The following is a 13,600-nucleotide window of genomic DNA, read 5'->3' on the forward strand; positions in this document are numbered from 1 at the left end:
TCATGGTCCCAGCTCGTACTGTAAGTCAGAACCCCAACTCCTGCAGAGGGACAGAAAAGATCATAATGTAAGAATCCATAACTCCCAGGACGACTTGTATGTGCAGCACACGAGAAGGTAGAATACTTACCGGAAAGGCTGCATCATGTGCTGCAGGTTTTCTTCATAACCACATCCCCCCCATTGTACATCTCCTTCAGGGAATCCTAATAAGAGCAGTCACTACTCACAAGCCGGAGTGTCACTTTGCTACAAAAGTGTCAAATTTATGCTAATGACCTTCTTGGTGCATCTTGTGCGAGGCCACATCTGATGGTGCACCAGACAAGGCGCTGCCTCTAATACACAGAAGCTAATTTGCAAAGGATAAAGGGAATAGTTTCCTAAAACTACATTGATTATTACGTTTCTATCGTGTTATAATATCACCCTTTTGTTATTAAGGATCTCAACAAACTTGGGATTCAGCTGTTCACAACCGCAAATCTAAGGAAGACCCTTATAGAGGCCATGACAAGGTAATGAAAATCATGATCACTACGTTGGGAGCCAAGCTGCATTACCTTGGGCACAGTCACTACTGATCCTGAGTTACACCCTGTAGATCTTTTATTAACTCTCTTCAGACTGCCCGCTGACCCGCTAGGCACCCGGAGACCCTAATGAGAAGGGAGATGTGGTTCGTTACCACTTCTCCCTTCTCCGGCGCGGCCGCCGGCTCCATAGCCTCGGCTGTCATGTGACCGCTGGGTCTAAAGGGGATCATCAGAACTGCTGGGTCTAATTAGGTGTAACTGAGGCTCTGATAGATGCCTTAATTACCGGGGAAATCTTGTAAAAGAAAAAGAAAAAAGTTACATTAAAAAAAAACAACAAAAACAACAAAAAAAAAAGACAGTGAAAATGTCCCCCAGGGATCTTTTATGACCTCATTAAGGACATATAATGTAAAAACATACACACACAAAAAATTAATAAATATTCATAAAATTACAATGACATTTCCCCATATAATAATAATTTTTAAAAAAATCCCCGCTACACTATAAAAATCATCGCCATAGTCACCTCCTTTGCCCGAGACTATACATATTATATCAAAATGACCGAATGAACAAAATAGGGAATTCAATAATAATGTTCATTTCAAGTTAATTTGAAAACATTTTTTAAAAAAAGCCTTATTTCCACTTTTAACCCAAAATAAAAAAAAAAAATGTTTAAAAACTTTTATTACCTTTTTAACTAGCTGTATGTGTCCCGAAAAAAAAAAAAAAGGAAAAAAAAAATTCAAGGTAGCATGTAAAAAAAAATAATAAAAAAAAAAGTTAGGCCCTTATACCGGCGCAAATGAAAATTCTCTAAAAATGTCCGGTCACTGGAGCCTTTTTAGGCCGCGTTACTAAGGAGTTAAAATTAAAAGTAAAAAACATAACATAAACCAGAGATGATATACAAAACTATATACAATAACTCGGCTGCTGGTCCAGCCCCATTTACACTTAGCAATAACACCTAGAATCCATCTCTAACAAACTCCGAATAAACAGCACACTACACTAAACTAAATCCCACACCCACAGCCTCCCCTTCCCTCAGACACTTGTCTAACATCCAAAGTTTGCATTAAGTAGTCCAGACCAGTATCAGCATGAGCCCAACACCAGGAGAGATGACAGACTAAGGGACACTAAAGGAGAACCCCCTCCAAAGGAGAGAGGCCCTCCCCGTGCCCAGCCTCTCATACTCCAGAGAGCGCACCTTCACCAGGTCACCCAGAATGTTCCTAACCACCTCATCCACCGGGAGGATTTTACGCTGCGTCGATACTAAACACCGTGCGTTCCACGTGTGGTACCTGACCACTAGACTAACTAGGAATAACGTGCAGCGGTCCCGGCAACCCAGACCTCTGAATGCTCCATAGGCCCACTCCGCATAGGAGAGACCGGCCAACCCGGGCCAATGGAGGGAAGCGCCCACCCGGTTGTACACCTCTGTGTTATAGGGGCACTGAAGCAGGAAGTGGTCCATGCTCTCCAGCAGACCACCGCACTCCTCCCGGGGACAACCCCTTTCCTCAGAGCTCCTACACTTCAGATTGTCCCTCACACACAGCTTTCCATGGAAGCAGCGCCAAGTCACGTCCCAAAACTTCAAGGGGATCCTGATGGAATTCAAAAGACCTAAATAAACCCAATCCCTGAGGGCCAGAAGCTTCTCGAAATCCTTTTGTCAAGTATTTTCCTTGACATGGTCCTGATCTCCCACATTCCCAGACCCCACCGGCGAATCACCTTCAGAACCGGGGTAGCGTAAGCCGGAAGATGCCCATGCGGTGTGCGAAGATCCTTCACTTGCCCTCCTGTCTCCCATTCCTGGAAGAAAGGCCTAAACCAGTGATGGCTAACCTATGGCACTGGTGCCAGAGGTGGCACTCAGAGCCCTTTCTGTGGGCACTCAGGCCATCACCAGAGATGACTCCAGGTATCTTCCTGCAGTCCCAGACAGCCCAGGACTTACTGTGCATAGAGCTATTTTAAAGTGACAGAGCTACCTGGGAATACTGGAGGAGTGGGAATTTGTGGACAGATCTGGGTTATCATTGTAGCTCTAGAGGAAAGCTACAATAATCATCCAAATTTCTTCTATTTTCTGCTTCATTGGTGTCCTCAGGGTGCTGGTATCAATGAAAGCCTTGACAGAGAAGGGCGTTTAAATCACTAAGTAAATTTCTGTGTTGGCACTTTGCGATAAATAAGTGGGTCATGGTTGTAATTTGGGCACTCGGTCTCTAAAAGGTTCGCCATCACTGGTCTAAACCATCCCCTGCAGGAGTATACCCACGGAGGAGCCCTCTCTTTCCAGAGGTTTGCGAGGGTTGACCATACACAACCCTCCTCGTCTCCTCGCATGGTCAGTAACCTCCCTCTTGATTAGGTTCAGCCTATTCCCCCATAACAGCTGGAAGAACAGACTGTAGAGTCGAGTCTAGAGAGGCTCCGTCAAGAAGCACACACTGCCCAGATATATCAGCAGCGGGAGCAGGTAAGATTTGATCATGTTTAAACTTTCTCTGAAGGTCAAAGACCAACCCTTCCACTGGTCCACCTTCTGAGCGGCGATCTTAAGCCTGCCGTCCCAGTTTTGCATGGGGTAATCCCCCTGGCCAAATCACCCATTGCGCCTCCCCTCCTGATAACACAAAAATGGTGAGATCATCGGCATACACTACCACTCTAAGAGTGGCTTCCGGTGCAGCCTGGTCCATCCAGACTCTCTCCTAAAGAATGGGTCGACTGCGAACACGTACAGTAGTGGGCTCGGAGGACAACCCTGATGAACACCAGACCCAACCTCAAAAGAGCGGCCAATCCAACTGTTCACAAGCAGGAAACTCTGTGCCCCTGCGTACAAAACTTTCAGCCAATTGACAAACTACCCCAGCAGGCCATATCTCAGAAGGACAGACCAGAGGTACTTATGGTTAACCCGATCAAATGCTTTTGCTTGATCCAAGGACAGCAAGTATCCCTTCCAGCAGGGGCGTAACTTGAGGGGGTGCAGAGGTTGCAGTCGCTCCAGGGCCCAAGAGGTTTAGGGGGCCCTAATGGTCTCACTTTCCCATATGAGAAGACTAGTACTATAAACCACACATTCTAATTGGGGGCCTGGCACAGACTTTCCACTGGGCCCCCATCAGCTTCTAGTTACGCCACTGCCTTTCAGAGACCAGCCCTGCCCACTCAACTGCCTCCCGGACACAAAGCACAGCACTAAATGTACTGCGACCTGGTATAGAGCAGTGCTAGGCTACCGAAAGGAGACGGGGCAAAAACTGCACCAGCCGATTAAACAGCACCTTTGCCAAAACCTTTCTGTCTGCTTTGAGAAGCAATATGGGATGCCAGTTCTGAATACGAGATCGGTCCTTACCCTTTGACAGGATGATAAGGGCAGACCTCCTCATTGACTTCGGCAGAGCGCCCGAGGAAAGACACTCATTGAATACCTCACTCAAGAGGGGAACCAAGGCGTCATTAAAGGTCTTATAAAACTGTGATGTTAAACCATCCAGACCTGGCAGACCTCCTCTTCCCTAATGATCTCTGTCAAAACATCAAGAGAGGGGTCTACTCCTGGTTCAGGGCCTGTTTCAGCCAGGAAAGCCGACATCACATCCCGATCTAGATCATTCCTGCCCAAGAGTTGTGAGTAGAAGGATCTGACGACCTCAAGCATCCCTGATCTGTACTTTTTTAGGGATTCTGTACTGTCAACCAATCCTTTACCACTCAATCGCATCTTGCAGTTTCTGTAAGGGTCGGGCGAACGGTATTTCCCGCAATCCCGCTCAAAAACCAAAGATGCGCGTCTATCGTATTGACACCTCTTCTTCTTCTAGGAGAGACTAATTCAGCTTCCAGTAGCCTCTTCCCATCCGGGGGGTCTCTGTAACATTCAGAGAAAACAAAATTAGACAGTGGTCGGAGAACTCCACCTCAACAACAGAAACTGGTGAAGAAATGGCTTCCTCTAAATAAAACCTGTCTATTCTAGACCTGCAGATACCCCTATAATAGGTGAACCCCACGTGGCCTGGGGTGTGCCGGATGTGGACATCCACCAGGCGAGCCTCACTGGCTATGCTATTAAGAGCGACGCTATCATAAGTCAGCTTGTCTCTGGAACCTCCCCTATCTTGGGGCCTTGCGACACTATTGAAATCCCCTTCAAAGACCACCTGCCGACTTGTAAAAAGGTAGGGCTTGATCCTCATAAAAAGACACTTCCTGCCCCACTTGGACTGGGGACCAAGATGTTAATTAGTTCTTGTCCCTTCATGAGGACATCCAGGATCAGGCACCTCCCCACTTCAAACTCAATAACTCGTCGGCATTCTACCGGTGCGGTAAAAAGGACCGCCACTCCGCTATACGGCTCGGCCGCAAGAGACCAATAGGAAGGCCCATGTCTCCATTCGCTCTCAGCTTTGAACACGGCCGCCAAATCTGGCAGCCTGGTCTCCTGCAAAAATAAAATGTCGACTTCAACACGGCCGAGAAAATCAAAGGCCGCAAATCTAGCCGCATCAGACTTAATGCTGGCGACATTAATGGACACAAGCGTCAGCGGAGTGGGTGCCGCCATCATGAGTGATTGAGTTAGATGGCTTTCTTTTTACCCATATTACCACCAGCCTTGGGAAATGAACACCCCCTTTTTCAAACATATTGTAACGGCTATCTCCCGCACCTCTGATGTTTTGTAAGAAGAGGGGAGGGGTCACCCCTCCTCCTCTCCATAACGCTGATCATATGACTGCCCAGCCGTAGCCACGCGGGCATACATTCGTCTTAATGCACCCTTATCCTGTGCACCAAGAAGACACTAGGCCCCTGGATTTTGTGAGGACCTGACAGTAATAAAAACACTGAAGTCAATAGACATTGAAACCACAGAGGGGCCAAGAAAAAACAAAACTATTTATTACTGGACAGATGTCAGGACACATTTACTAAATTAAAGTAAATTGATAATCTAAGTTCCGATTCCTACAATAATGACTTCACTCGCATCACATAATAGGAAAGGTATTCTCTAAACCAAAGTATTTTTTGGACATCTGACCTAATTCTTTTGAATATAACCAAACACTGGAGACCGGATAACACTGACGTTACCCTGTCCGGGCCACCGGTGCCTGAAAAGACTCATGATGTTGTACTGCAGCCCAATGATACTCTAAACTGATACTCTATAATAAAACACTATGGTATAGAAATGTAAAATAGACACAAAAACAAACTAAACTGCAAAATGTATAACTTGCAACCCCCCACCCTCTCATACAGCGCCCCTCGCTGATCTCATGTAGCAGTGTCATCAGGTTTAGTTTAAGCTTAAGCTTCACTCATTGTGTAATGTATAACAAAGTCTTTCTAAGATCTCTGCTGGCTGTCAGTAAGTACAAAGCTCAGTGCACACTCCATCTCTCTGTGTAGTCTCCTCCATGGGTCACGTCTTCAGAACAAGTGCTCAAAAAAATAATACAAAAGTGATCAGCAGGGGAGGATTCTGAGGGACTTTCTGAAGTGCAAATAAAATGTTTTTCTCTGCATGTGCTGAGGTAGAGCAAGGAACCTGTGCACCTGATCTTCACTTCTGATTCCCCGTATTTAGAATATGCAGAATAATTTCCTCCAGCTTCTCCACCTGTAAAAGACAAGAATAAGGCACAGAGTCAGTAGCGGCTCATCACCGGGGGTCCCAAGTGTCATGCCCCCCCCCCCATACCCCAGATCTCATATTGATGAACAATCCTATAATCAATGAAGTGAAAACCCCCCCTTAAAGAGAACTTGACACCAGGTTTGACCACACTGAACTATAAGCCCCTTCTGGTAGGGTATGTAATGTTCCTTCTAGAATTCCCTCTTTTCGTGAAATCTCACCTGTTTGCCTGGTTTTGGGGGGAAATTATTAAAGGTAAATATGACTCATCTCATGAGAAAATGAAGCGAGAAGAGTCAACTTAAGAGGCTGCAGATAGGGACTTCAGAAGTCCCTATCTTCTGTACAAAACTACAGTGATCATGAAATAAGTGGGAGGAGTGAAGGCTCACAATCTATGAGGAGGGTATATGGAGACATGAGATGAGGGAGCAGTGCAGTTATTATGCATTGTAGGCGATCATGAAAAGGAAGACTTTTCAGGTTACATTTTACAGGATTGGAAGGTGAGGGACAATGAATCTCATCTTTCATCTTAAAGGGAACCTGTCACCAGGAACCTTATTTTCACTAAAGACAAGTTGTAGAAGCCTATTAGAGCTGCCTTGCAAATATGTCTCTGGGCCTTCTATAATCATTTGCATTACAATATAATTATGTGTTTTAACCTAATTGGCTTCATGACAAAATCCCCTGATAAGTCCCAGGGGTTGGGCTTTGGTTTGGATGCATTGCAAAAAGCAACATGTGACTTGTCTGTACTTTGCACTCCTAAGCTCTCAGCCCCCAGGCTGTGACCCCTGTGAAGGAGCAGGAGGGAGTAGCTGTACAGGAGCAAAAAGGTGGGGGCTGAGAGCTGTGGAGTGAGAAGCACAGACAAGTCACATGTTTTTTTTAAATGCATCCAAACCAAAGCCCAACACCTGGGACTTAGCAAAGGATTTTGTCAGGATGCAAGGTAAAATACACAATTATATTGTAATGCAAATGGTTGGAGAAGGCACGAAGGCTTATTTGCAATGCAGCTGTAACCTGCTGCAACCTCTCTTTAGTGCATATGAGGTCCCTGGTAACAGGTTCCCTTCAAAGACTTTTTCTGTTCTCTGTGTTTGCGTGGGTTTCCTCCGGGTCCTCCGGTTTCCTCCCACACTCAAAGGTTGATTAGATTGTGACAGATTTGCCAAGCTCTGTGCAGCGCTGTGTAATCTGTGTGCGCAATATAAAGGATTTATAATTATTAAAGGGGTATTCTCGTCTGAACATATACATTCAATTTCATTTATCTGCCTTAGATAAAAATTTCTTCGATTAGATGTTATAAAAAAAAAAAATGTACCCGTGTGAAGATAATTTCTCATAAATGTAGTGATATGGTCCCTTAGAAACAAGACTGTGTCCCTGGATACGGCCAACTCTGCTGGAGGGATTGCACAAAGACACAAAAGGTTTTTCTAAATGAAATGTCCGAAAGTTACTGCATATCACACAGCCGTCCTGTGGTAATGATTGCTGGAGCCCGGTGGTCAGGCAGGACTCAATAGTGCATGTCTGGCCACCACTGCTAGAGTGTGACGTGGTCAGAAACGAGATAGCTTCCTCGGATACAAGGGACAACATGGCTACAATTATGAGAAATTATCTTCACACGTGACGATTGTTTTAAATAACATCCAATTGAAGAAGTGTTTACATATGGCAAATGAATTGAATTCAATGTAAATGCCCAGATGGGAATACCCTTTTAAGGTTCTGTGAGCTATAGAACTGGACATACAGGTAGTTAAAAAACCAAGTGGGAACTGGATCTTCATCTGCAGCTTGTATTTTCAACAATGTCTTTAGCTGTACCCGTAGCTCTAAGATCCAGAACTATGGGTACAGAACCAAAGACAAGATCCTTATCTAGAGAAAGCATGTTTCCAGGTGCTATAGAACCAAAGATTCCTCTGATGTGACACCCAATGTGGCTTCATTTCAGATGTTTTCACACCATTGTATATGCACCCATGTGACAGGTATCATGGTTTTATATTTTGTTTCCAGGTCCAGTGTGGAGACCTTTATACTAAACCTACTTCACAGACAGTCTCATTACCTTCTATAGATCTCTACGGCAGAGAAGACCCCCCCACCCACTCCTGCAACGAGGATTCAGTTGCTCTGTACCCATCCCAAACACAACAAACACGGAGCAGACAGATATTCCCGAGCAAGTCCTAACACAGCGCCGGCTCTTCACCGGGGTGGGCGGATGGGAAGGCAGATAAGGGTCTAGACGGAGGTGGCTTCACATCACCGCCCAGATGCTTGTTTTACTATTGCCATGAATTAACCTTGTCTTAGCCGGGTGATTAGCGAATTACTGCGCTTTTTCACACAGCAATGACCTAGAATCATGCAGCTTGAGGTGCAGTAACAATGTCTCTAAATGGGGAGGGATGTTACCCCATTTTTGTGTGTGACTAGTGCACAAGCTGCAGCTGATCTGTAGTCAAAATGTAAAAAAAAAAAAAAAAAAAAAAGCTAAAAGTTTCTACAAACAAACATTCTGCCACAATTCCGGCTGTGGCAAAATCCAGTCACTGGTTTCTGCAGTCTGAATTCTGCACTAAGAAGCCCCAGCCATAGTTAACATGGTGTGTATTCCAGATCCGCAGCGAGTATTCTGCCACCCCCCAAACATAAGCAATATTATGCGATAAACTCCTATCCGCTCGCCCGCTGACTTTAGACGTCAGCGGGCGCAGGTCCGGAGTCTGCAGCAACGTCTTTAGAAGTCACTGCAGTTTCTACTGCTTCCGCGTTAATTGCGAGAGCAGGACCCGGTCTCCGGGTGTCAAAGGCACCCGGAGACCCTAGGGAGAAGGGCGATGCCGCGGCTCCCGGCACCATAGACTCGATGGTTACGTGACCGCCGGGTCTAAAGGGGTTAATCAGAGCTGCTGGGTCTAATTAGACCCAGTACAGCTCTGATCACCTGTCCCCAGTGACTGGTGGTCATTTCCCCTGTAAAAAAAAAAAAAAAAAAAAAAAAAAGTGAAAAAAAAATGTGAAAATGTCCCCCAGGGGTCTTTTATGACCTCATGGGGGACATAAAGTAAAAACACACACACGAAAAAAATTAACCTGTTCACGCTCAGTGTTCGATATATCGGATGCGAGCGCTACTTGTGTGGCGTTCTGTGGAGGAGCAGGCGCAGCCGTTCTGTGGAGGAGCAGGCGCAGCCGTTCTGTGGAGGAGCAGGCGCAGCCGTTCTGTGGAGGAGCAGGCGCAGCCGTTCTGTGGAGGAGCAGTAAGCGTTCTGTGGAGGAGCAGTAAGCGTTCTGTGGAGGAGCAGTAAGCGTTCTGTGGAGGAGCAGTAAGCGTTCTGTGAAGGAGCAGTAAGCGTTCTGTGGAGGAGCAGTAAGCGTTCTGTGGAGGAGCAGGAGTTGTTCTGCATAGGTTGTGTACTACCCCCACCATGTCCCAGAAGTCATACACTGACTTGGGAGGTATATAATTATAAGGCCTCCGATATGGAGTCTGCTAGTGGGGACAAGTGTGGGGGACGTTTTGTTTAGGCACCTCTTCCTCATTAAAGGGCACCTACCACCACGAATCTACCTATAAAAGGTAGATCGGGTGGTAGGTGGATGTATGGGACGTGAGGATAGCCCTTTTTAGAGCTAATCCTCACGTCCCCGCTAGCGTAGCATAAACTTTATTGCCCTAATATGTAAATTTTATTAAGCGGCTACTGGGGCGTGGAGTAGCCGGACACGAGGCTACACGGCGCGGCTACTCCACGCCCCAGTAGCCGCTTAATAAAATTTACATATTAGGGCAATAAAGTTTATGCTACGCTAGCGGGGACGTGAGGATTAGCTCTAAAAAGGGCCATCCTCACATCCCATACATCCACCTACCTCCCGATCTACCTTTATAGGTAGATTCATGGTGGTAGGTTCCCTTTAAGTGACTCTGAGGAACCCCCGAGAAGGCGCTTTCGTAGTGCTGAAGTGCCTATGGACAAGGACAAGTGAGAGGATGCATCATGATTAGAGATGAGCGAACACACTCGTCCGAGCTTGATGCTCGTTCATCGGACGAATACTGCGCCCGCTCGAAAAAATGGCTTCTCCCGCCGTTTTGATTTTTGGCGGCCAGAAACAGAGCCAATCACAAGCCAGGAGACTCTGCACTCAACCCAGCATGATGTGGTACCCTTACACGTCGATAGCAGTGGTTGGCTGGCCTGATCAGGTGACCCTGGAAATAACTAGCCCCTGCCCGCATCATTCTCTGTCTGGATGCCGTTAGGGAGAGAGCTGCTGCAGGGATAGCGTTATATAAGCTTACTGTTAGGCAGGAGCGATTCTACAAGAACCCAACAGCCCTTCTTAGGCCTACAATAGCGTTCATACAATATATTATATATATATATATATATATATATATATATATATATATATATATATATATATATATATATACACACTCACCGGCCGCTTTATTAGGTACACCATGCTAGTAACGTGTTGGACCCCCTTTTGCCTTCAGAACTGCCTCAATTCTTCGTGGAATAGATTCAACAAGGTGCTGGAAGCTCCTCAGAGATTTTGGTCCATATTGACATGATGGCATCACACAGTTGCCGCAGATTTGTCGGCTGCACATCCATGATGCGAATCTCCCGTTCCACCACATCCCAAAGATGCTCTATTGGATTGAGATCTGGTGACTGTGGAGGCCATTGGAGTACAGTGACCTCATTGTCATGTTCAAGAAACCAGTCTGAGATGATTCCAGCTTTATGACATGGCGCATTATCCTGCTGAAAGTAGCCATAAGATGTTGGGTACATTGTGGTCATAAAGGGATGGACATGGTCAGCAACAATACTCAGGTAGGCTGTGGCGTTGCAATGATGCTCAGTTGGTACCAAGGGGCCCAAAGAGTGCCAAGAAAATATTCCCCACACCATGACACCACCACCAGCAGCCTGAACCGTTGATACAAAGCAGGATGGATCCATGCTTTCATGTTGTTGACGCCAAATTCTGACCCTACCATCCGAATGTTGCAGCAGAAATCGAGACTCGTCAGACCAGGCAACGTTTTTCCAATCTACTGTCCAATTTCGATGAGCTTGTGCAAATTGTAGCCTCAGTGTCCTGTTCTTAGCCGAAAGGAGTGGCACCCGGTGTGGTCTTCTGCTGCTGTAGCCCATCTGCCTCAAAGTTCGACGTACTGTGCATTCAGAGATGCTCTTCTGCCTACCTTGGTTGTAACGAGTGGGTGGCGATTTGAGTCACTGTTGCCTTTCTATCAGCTCGAACCAGTCTGCCCATTCTCCTCTGACCTCTGGCATCAACAAGGCATTTCCGCCCACAGAACTGCCGCTCGCTGGATGTTTTTTCTTTTTCGGACCATTCTCTGTATACCCTAGAGATGGTTGTGCGTGAAAATCCCAGTAGATCAGCAGTTTCTGAAATACTCAGACCAGCCCTTCTGGCACCAACAACCATGCCACGTTCAAAGGCACTCAAATAACCTTTCTTCCCCATACTGATGCTCGGTTTGAACTGCAGGAGATTGTCTTGACCATGTCTACATGCCTAAATGCACTGAGTTGCTGCCATGTGATTGGCTGATTAGAAATTAAGTGTTAAGAAGCAGTTGGACAGGTGTACCTAATAAAGTGGCCGGTGAGTGTAATATATATATATATATATATATATATATATATATATATATATATATATATATTTGATTTGCTTGTGGCTGGCCTTGCTGGCACTAGTAGTGCAGCTAGTACCATATTGTGAGGAATTTGCAGAGAGACTTGGGAACGTTCTATTTAGCTCTTAGTGACACACACATCTCAAACACCTAAGTGGGACAATTTATTAGGGGTTTGATTGAATTAGGCACAGTCTGCTGATTTTTTTTTTACTTTTATTTTTTTTTTTATAACTCAAAGTCATCAGGCACAGCACAAAATCCAGTTGTGTGGGTCAGTGTAGGTTAGAAACTAGCCATAGCAATAGGATAGCATCGTTTTCTAAAAAAAAAAAAAAAAAAACACAAGTAAATCCAAAAAAATTTACAGTTTACACTTCAATTTTGAAAATGTTGAACCCGAGGGCTAGGGGTAGAAGACGAGCGCGTGGACATGGTCGTCCAACTACTGCAGGGGTCAGAGGCCGTGGTCCTGGGCGGGGTGAGACACCACCTGCTGATGAGGGAGCAGGGGAACGCCGCAGAGCTACACTCCCTAGGTTCATGTCTCAAGTTACTGGGACTCGTGGTAGAGCACTGTTGAGGCCAGAACAATGCAAATAGGTGATGTCGTGGATTGCGGACAATGCTTCTAGCAATTTTTCCACCAGTCAGTCTTCCACGCAGTCCACCCATGTCACCGAAATCAGCACTCCTCCACCTCAGCCTCCTTCCCCCATTCTGCCCCCTCCCACAAAAATTTGGCATTTGAACCGCCATACTCTGAGGAACTGTTTTCTGGACCCTTCCCACAGTCACAAACCACTTGTCCGGTTGCTGCTGAGCAATTTTCCGATGCCCAGGTTTTCCACCGGTCGCAGTCTGTGGGTGATGATGACATTATTGATGTAGTGGAAGAAGTGTGTAAAGATGTGTCCGACGATGAGGAGACACGGTTGTCAGACAGTGGTGAAGTTGTTGTCAGGGCAGGAAGTCCGAGGGGGGAGCAGACTGAGGGATCGGAGGATGATGAGGTGACAGACCCAAGCTGAGTTGATAGGCCGGGTGAACACAGTGCTTCTAAGACGGAGGCGAGTCCTATAGCAGAACAGGTTGGAAGAGGCAGTGGTGGGGCCAGACGGAGAGGCAGGGCCAGAGCTGGTGCATCAGCGCCAAATGTTGCCTGTAGTCAAGCTCCCGTGGCGAGGGCTAGATTTTCTTTAAAGAAACACCGGATGACCGACGGACTGTGGTGTGCAACCTGTGCCACACCAGGATAAGCAGGGATTCCACCACTACCAGCTTAACTACCACCAGTATGCGCAGGCATATGAATGCTTAACACCCCACTCAATGGAACCAAGGCCGAATGTTGTCAGACAACATCATCCGTGCCCTGACCAACGCCGTTTCCGACAAGGTCCACCTAACCAAGGACACGTGCTGCCGGGAAGGGCCACTATATATCGCTGACGGCACATTGGGTTAACTTGGTGGAGGCTGGGACCGAGTCTGACCCTGCGGCTAGTCATAAACTGCCGACGCCGAGGATTGCGGGGCCTACCTCGGTCCAGGTCTCAAAGGCCTACTATGCCTCCTCCTCAGGTCAGTCAGCTTCCTCAAGTCTACAATGAGGAGTGGACGTGGATGTCTGATATCTGTCAG

General features: G+C 46.5%; 1 protein-coding gene across 6 annotated transcripts in view; it reads right to left on the reverse strand.

Annotated features, from left to right (window-relative positions):
* Positions 1 to 5,467: 5,467 nt before the first annotated feature.
* Positions 5,468 to 13,600, reverse strand: part of TDRD1 (tudor domain containing 1) — a 67,074-nt gene continuing 58,941 nt past the window's right edge. For all 6 annotated transcript variants that reach the window (XM_072130155.1, XM_072130152.1, XM_072130154.1 and 3 more), the window contains exon 22: positions 5,468 to 6,216. In XM_072130155.1, coding sequence (XP_071986256.1) covers positions 6,160 to 6,216 — 57 coding nt within the window. In that variant the 3' untranslated portion in view covers positions 5,468 to 6,159. The remainder of the gene's footprint in view (positions 6,217 to 13,600) is intronic.

The sequence above is a fragment of the Engystomops pustulosus genome, chromosome 11 (assembly GCF_040894005.1).
Source record: "Engystomops pustulosus chromosome 11, aEngPut4.maternal, whole genome shotgun sequence".
Taxonomy (NCBI): Eukaryota; Metazoa; Chordata; class Amphibia; order Anura; family Leptodactylidae; genus Engystomops; species Engystomops pustulosus.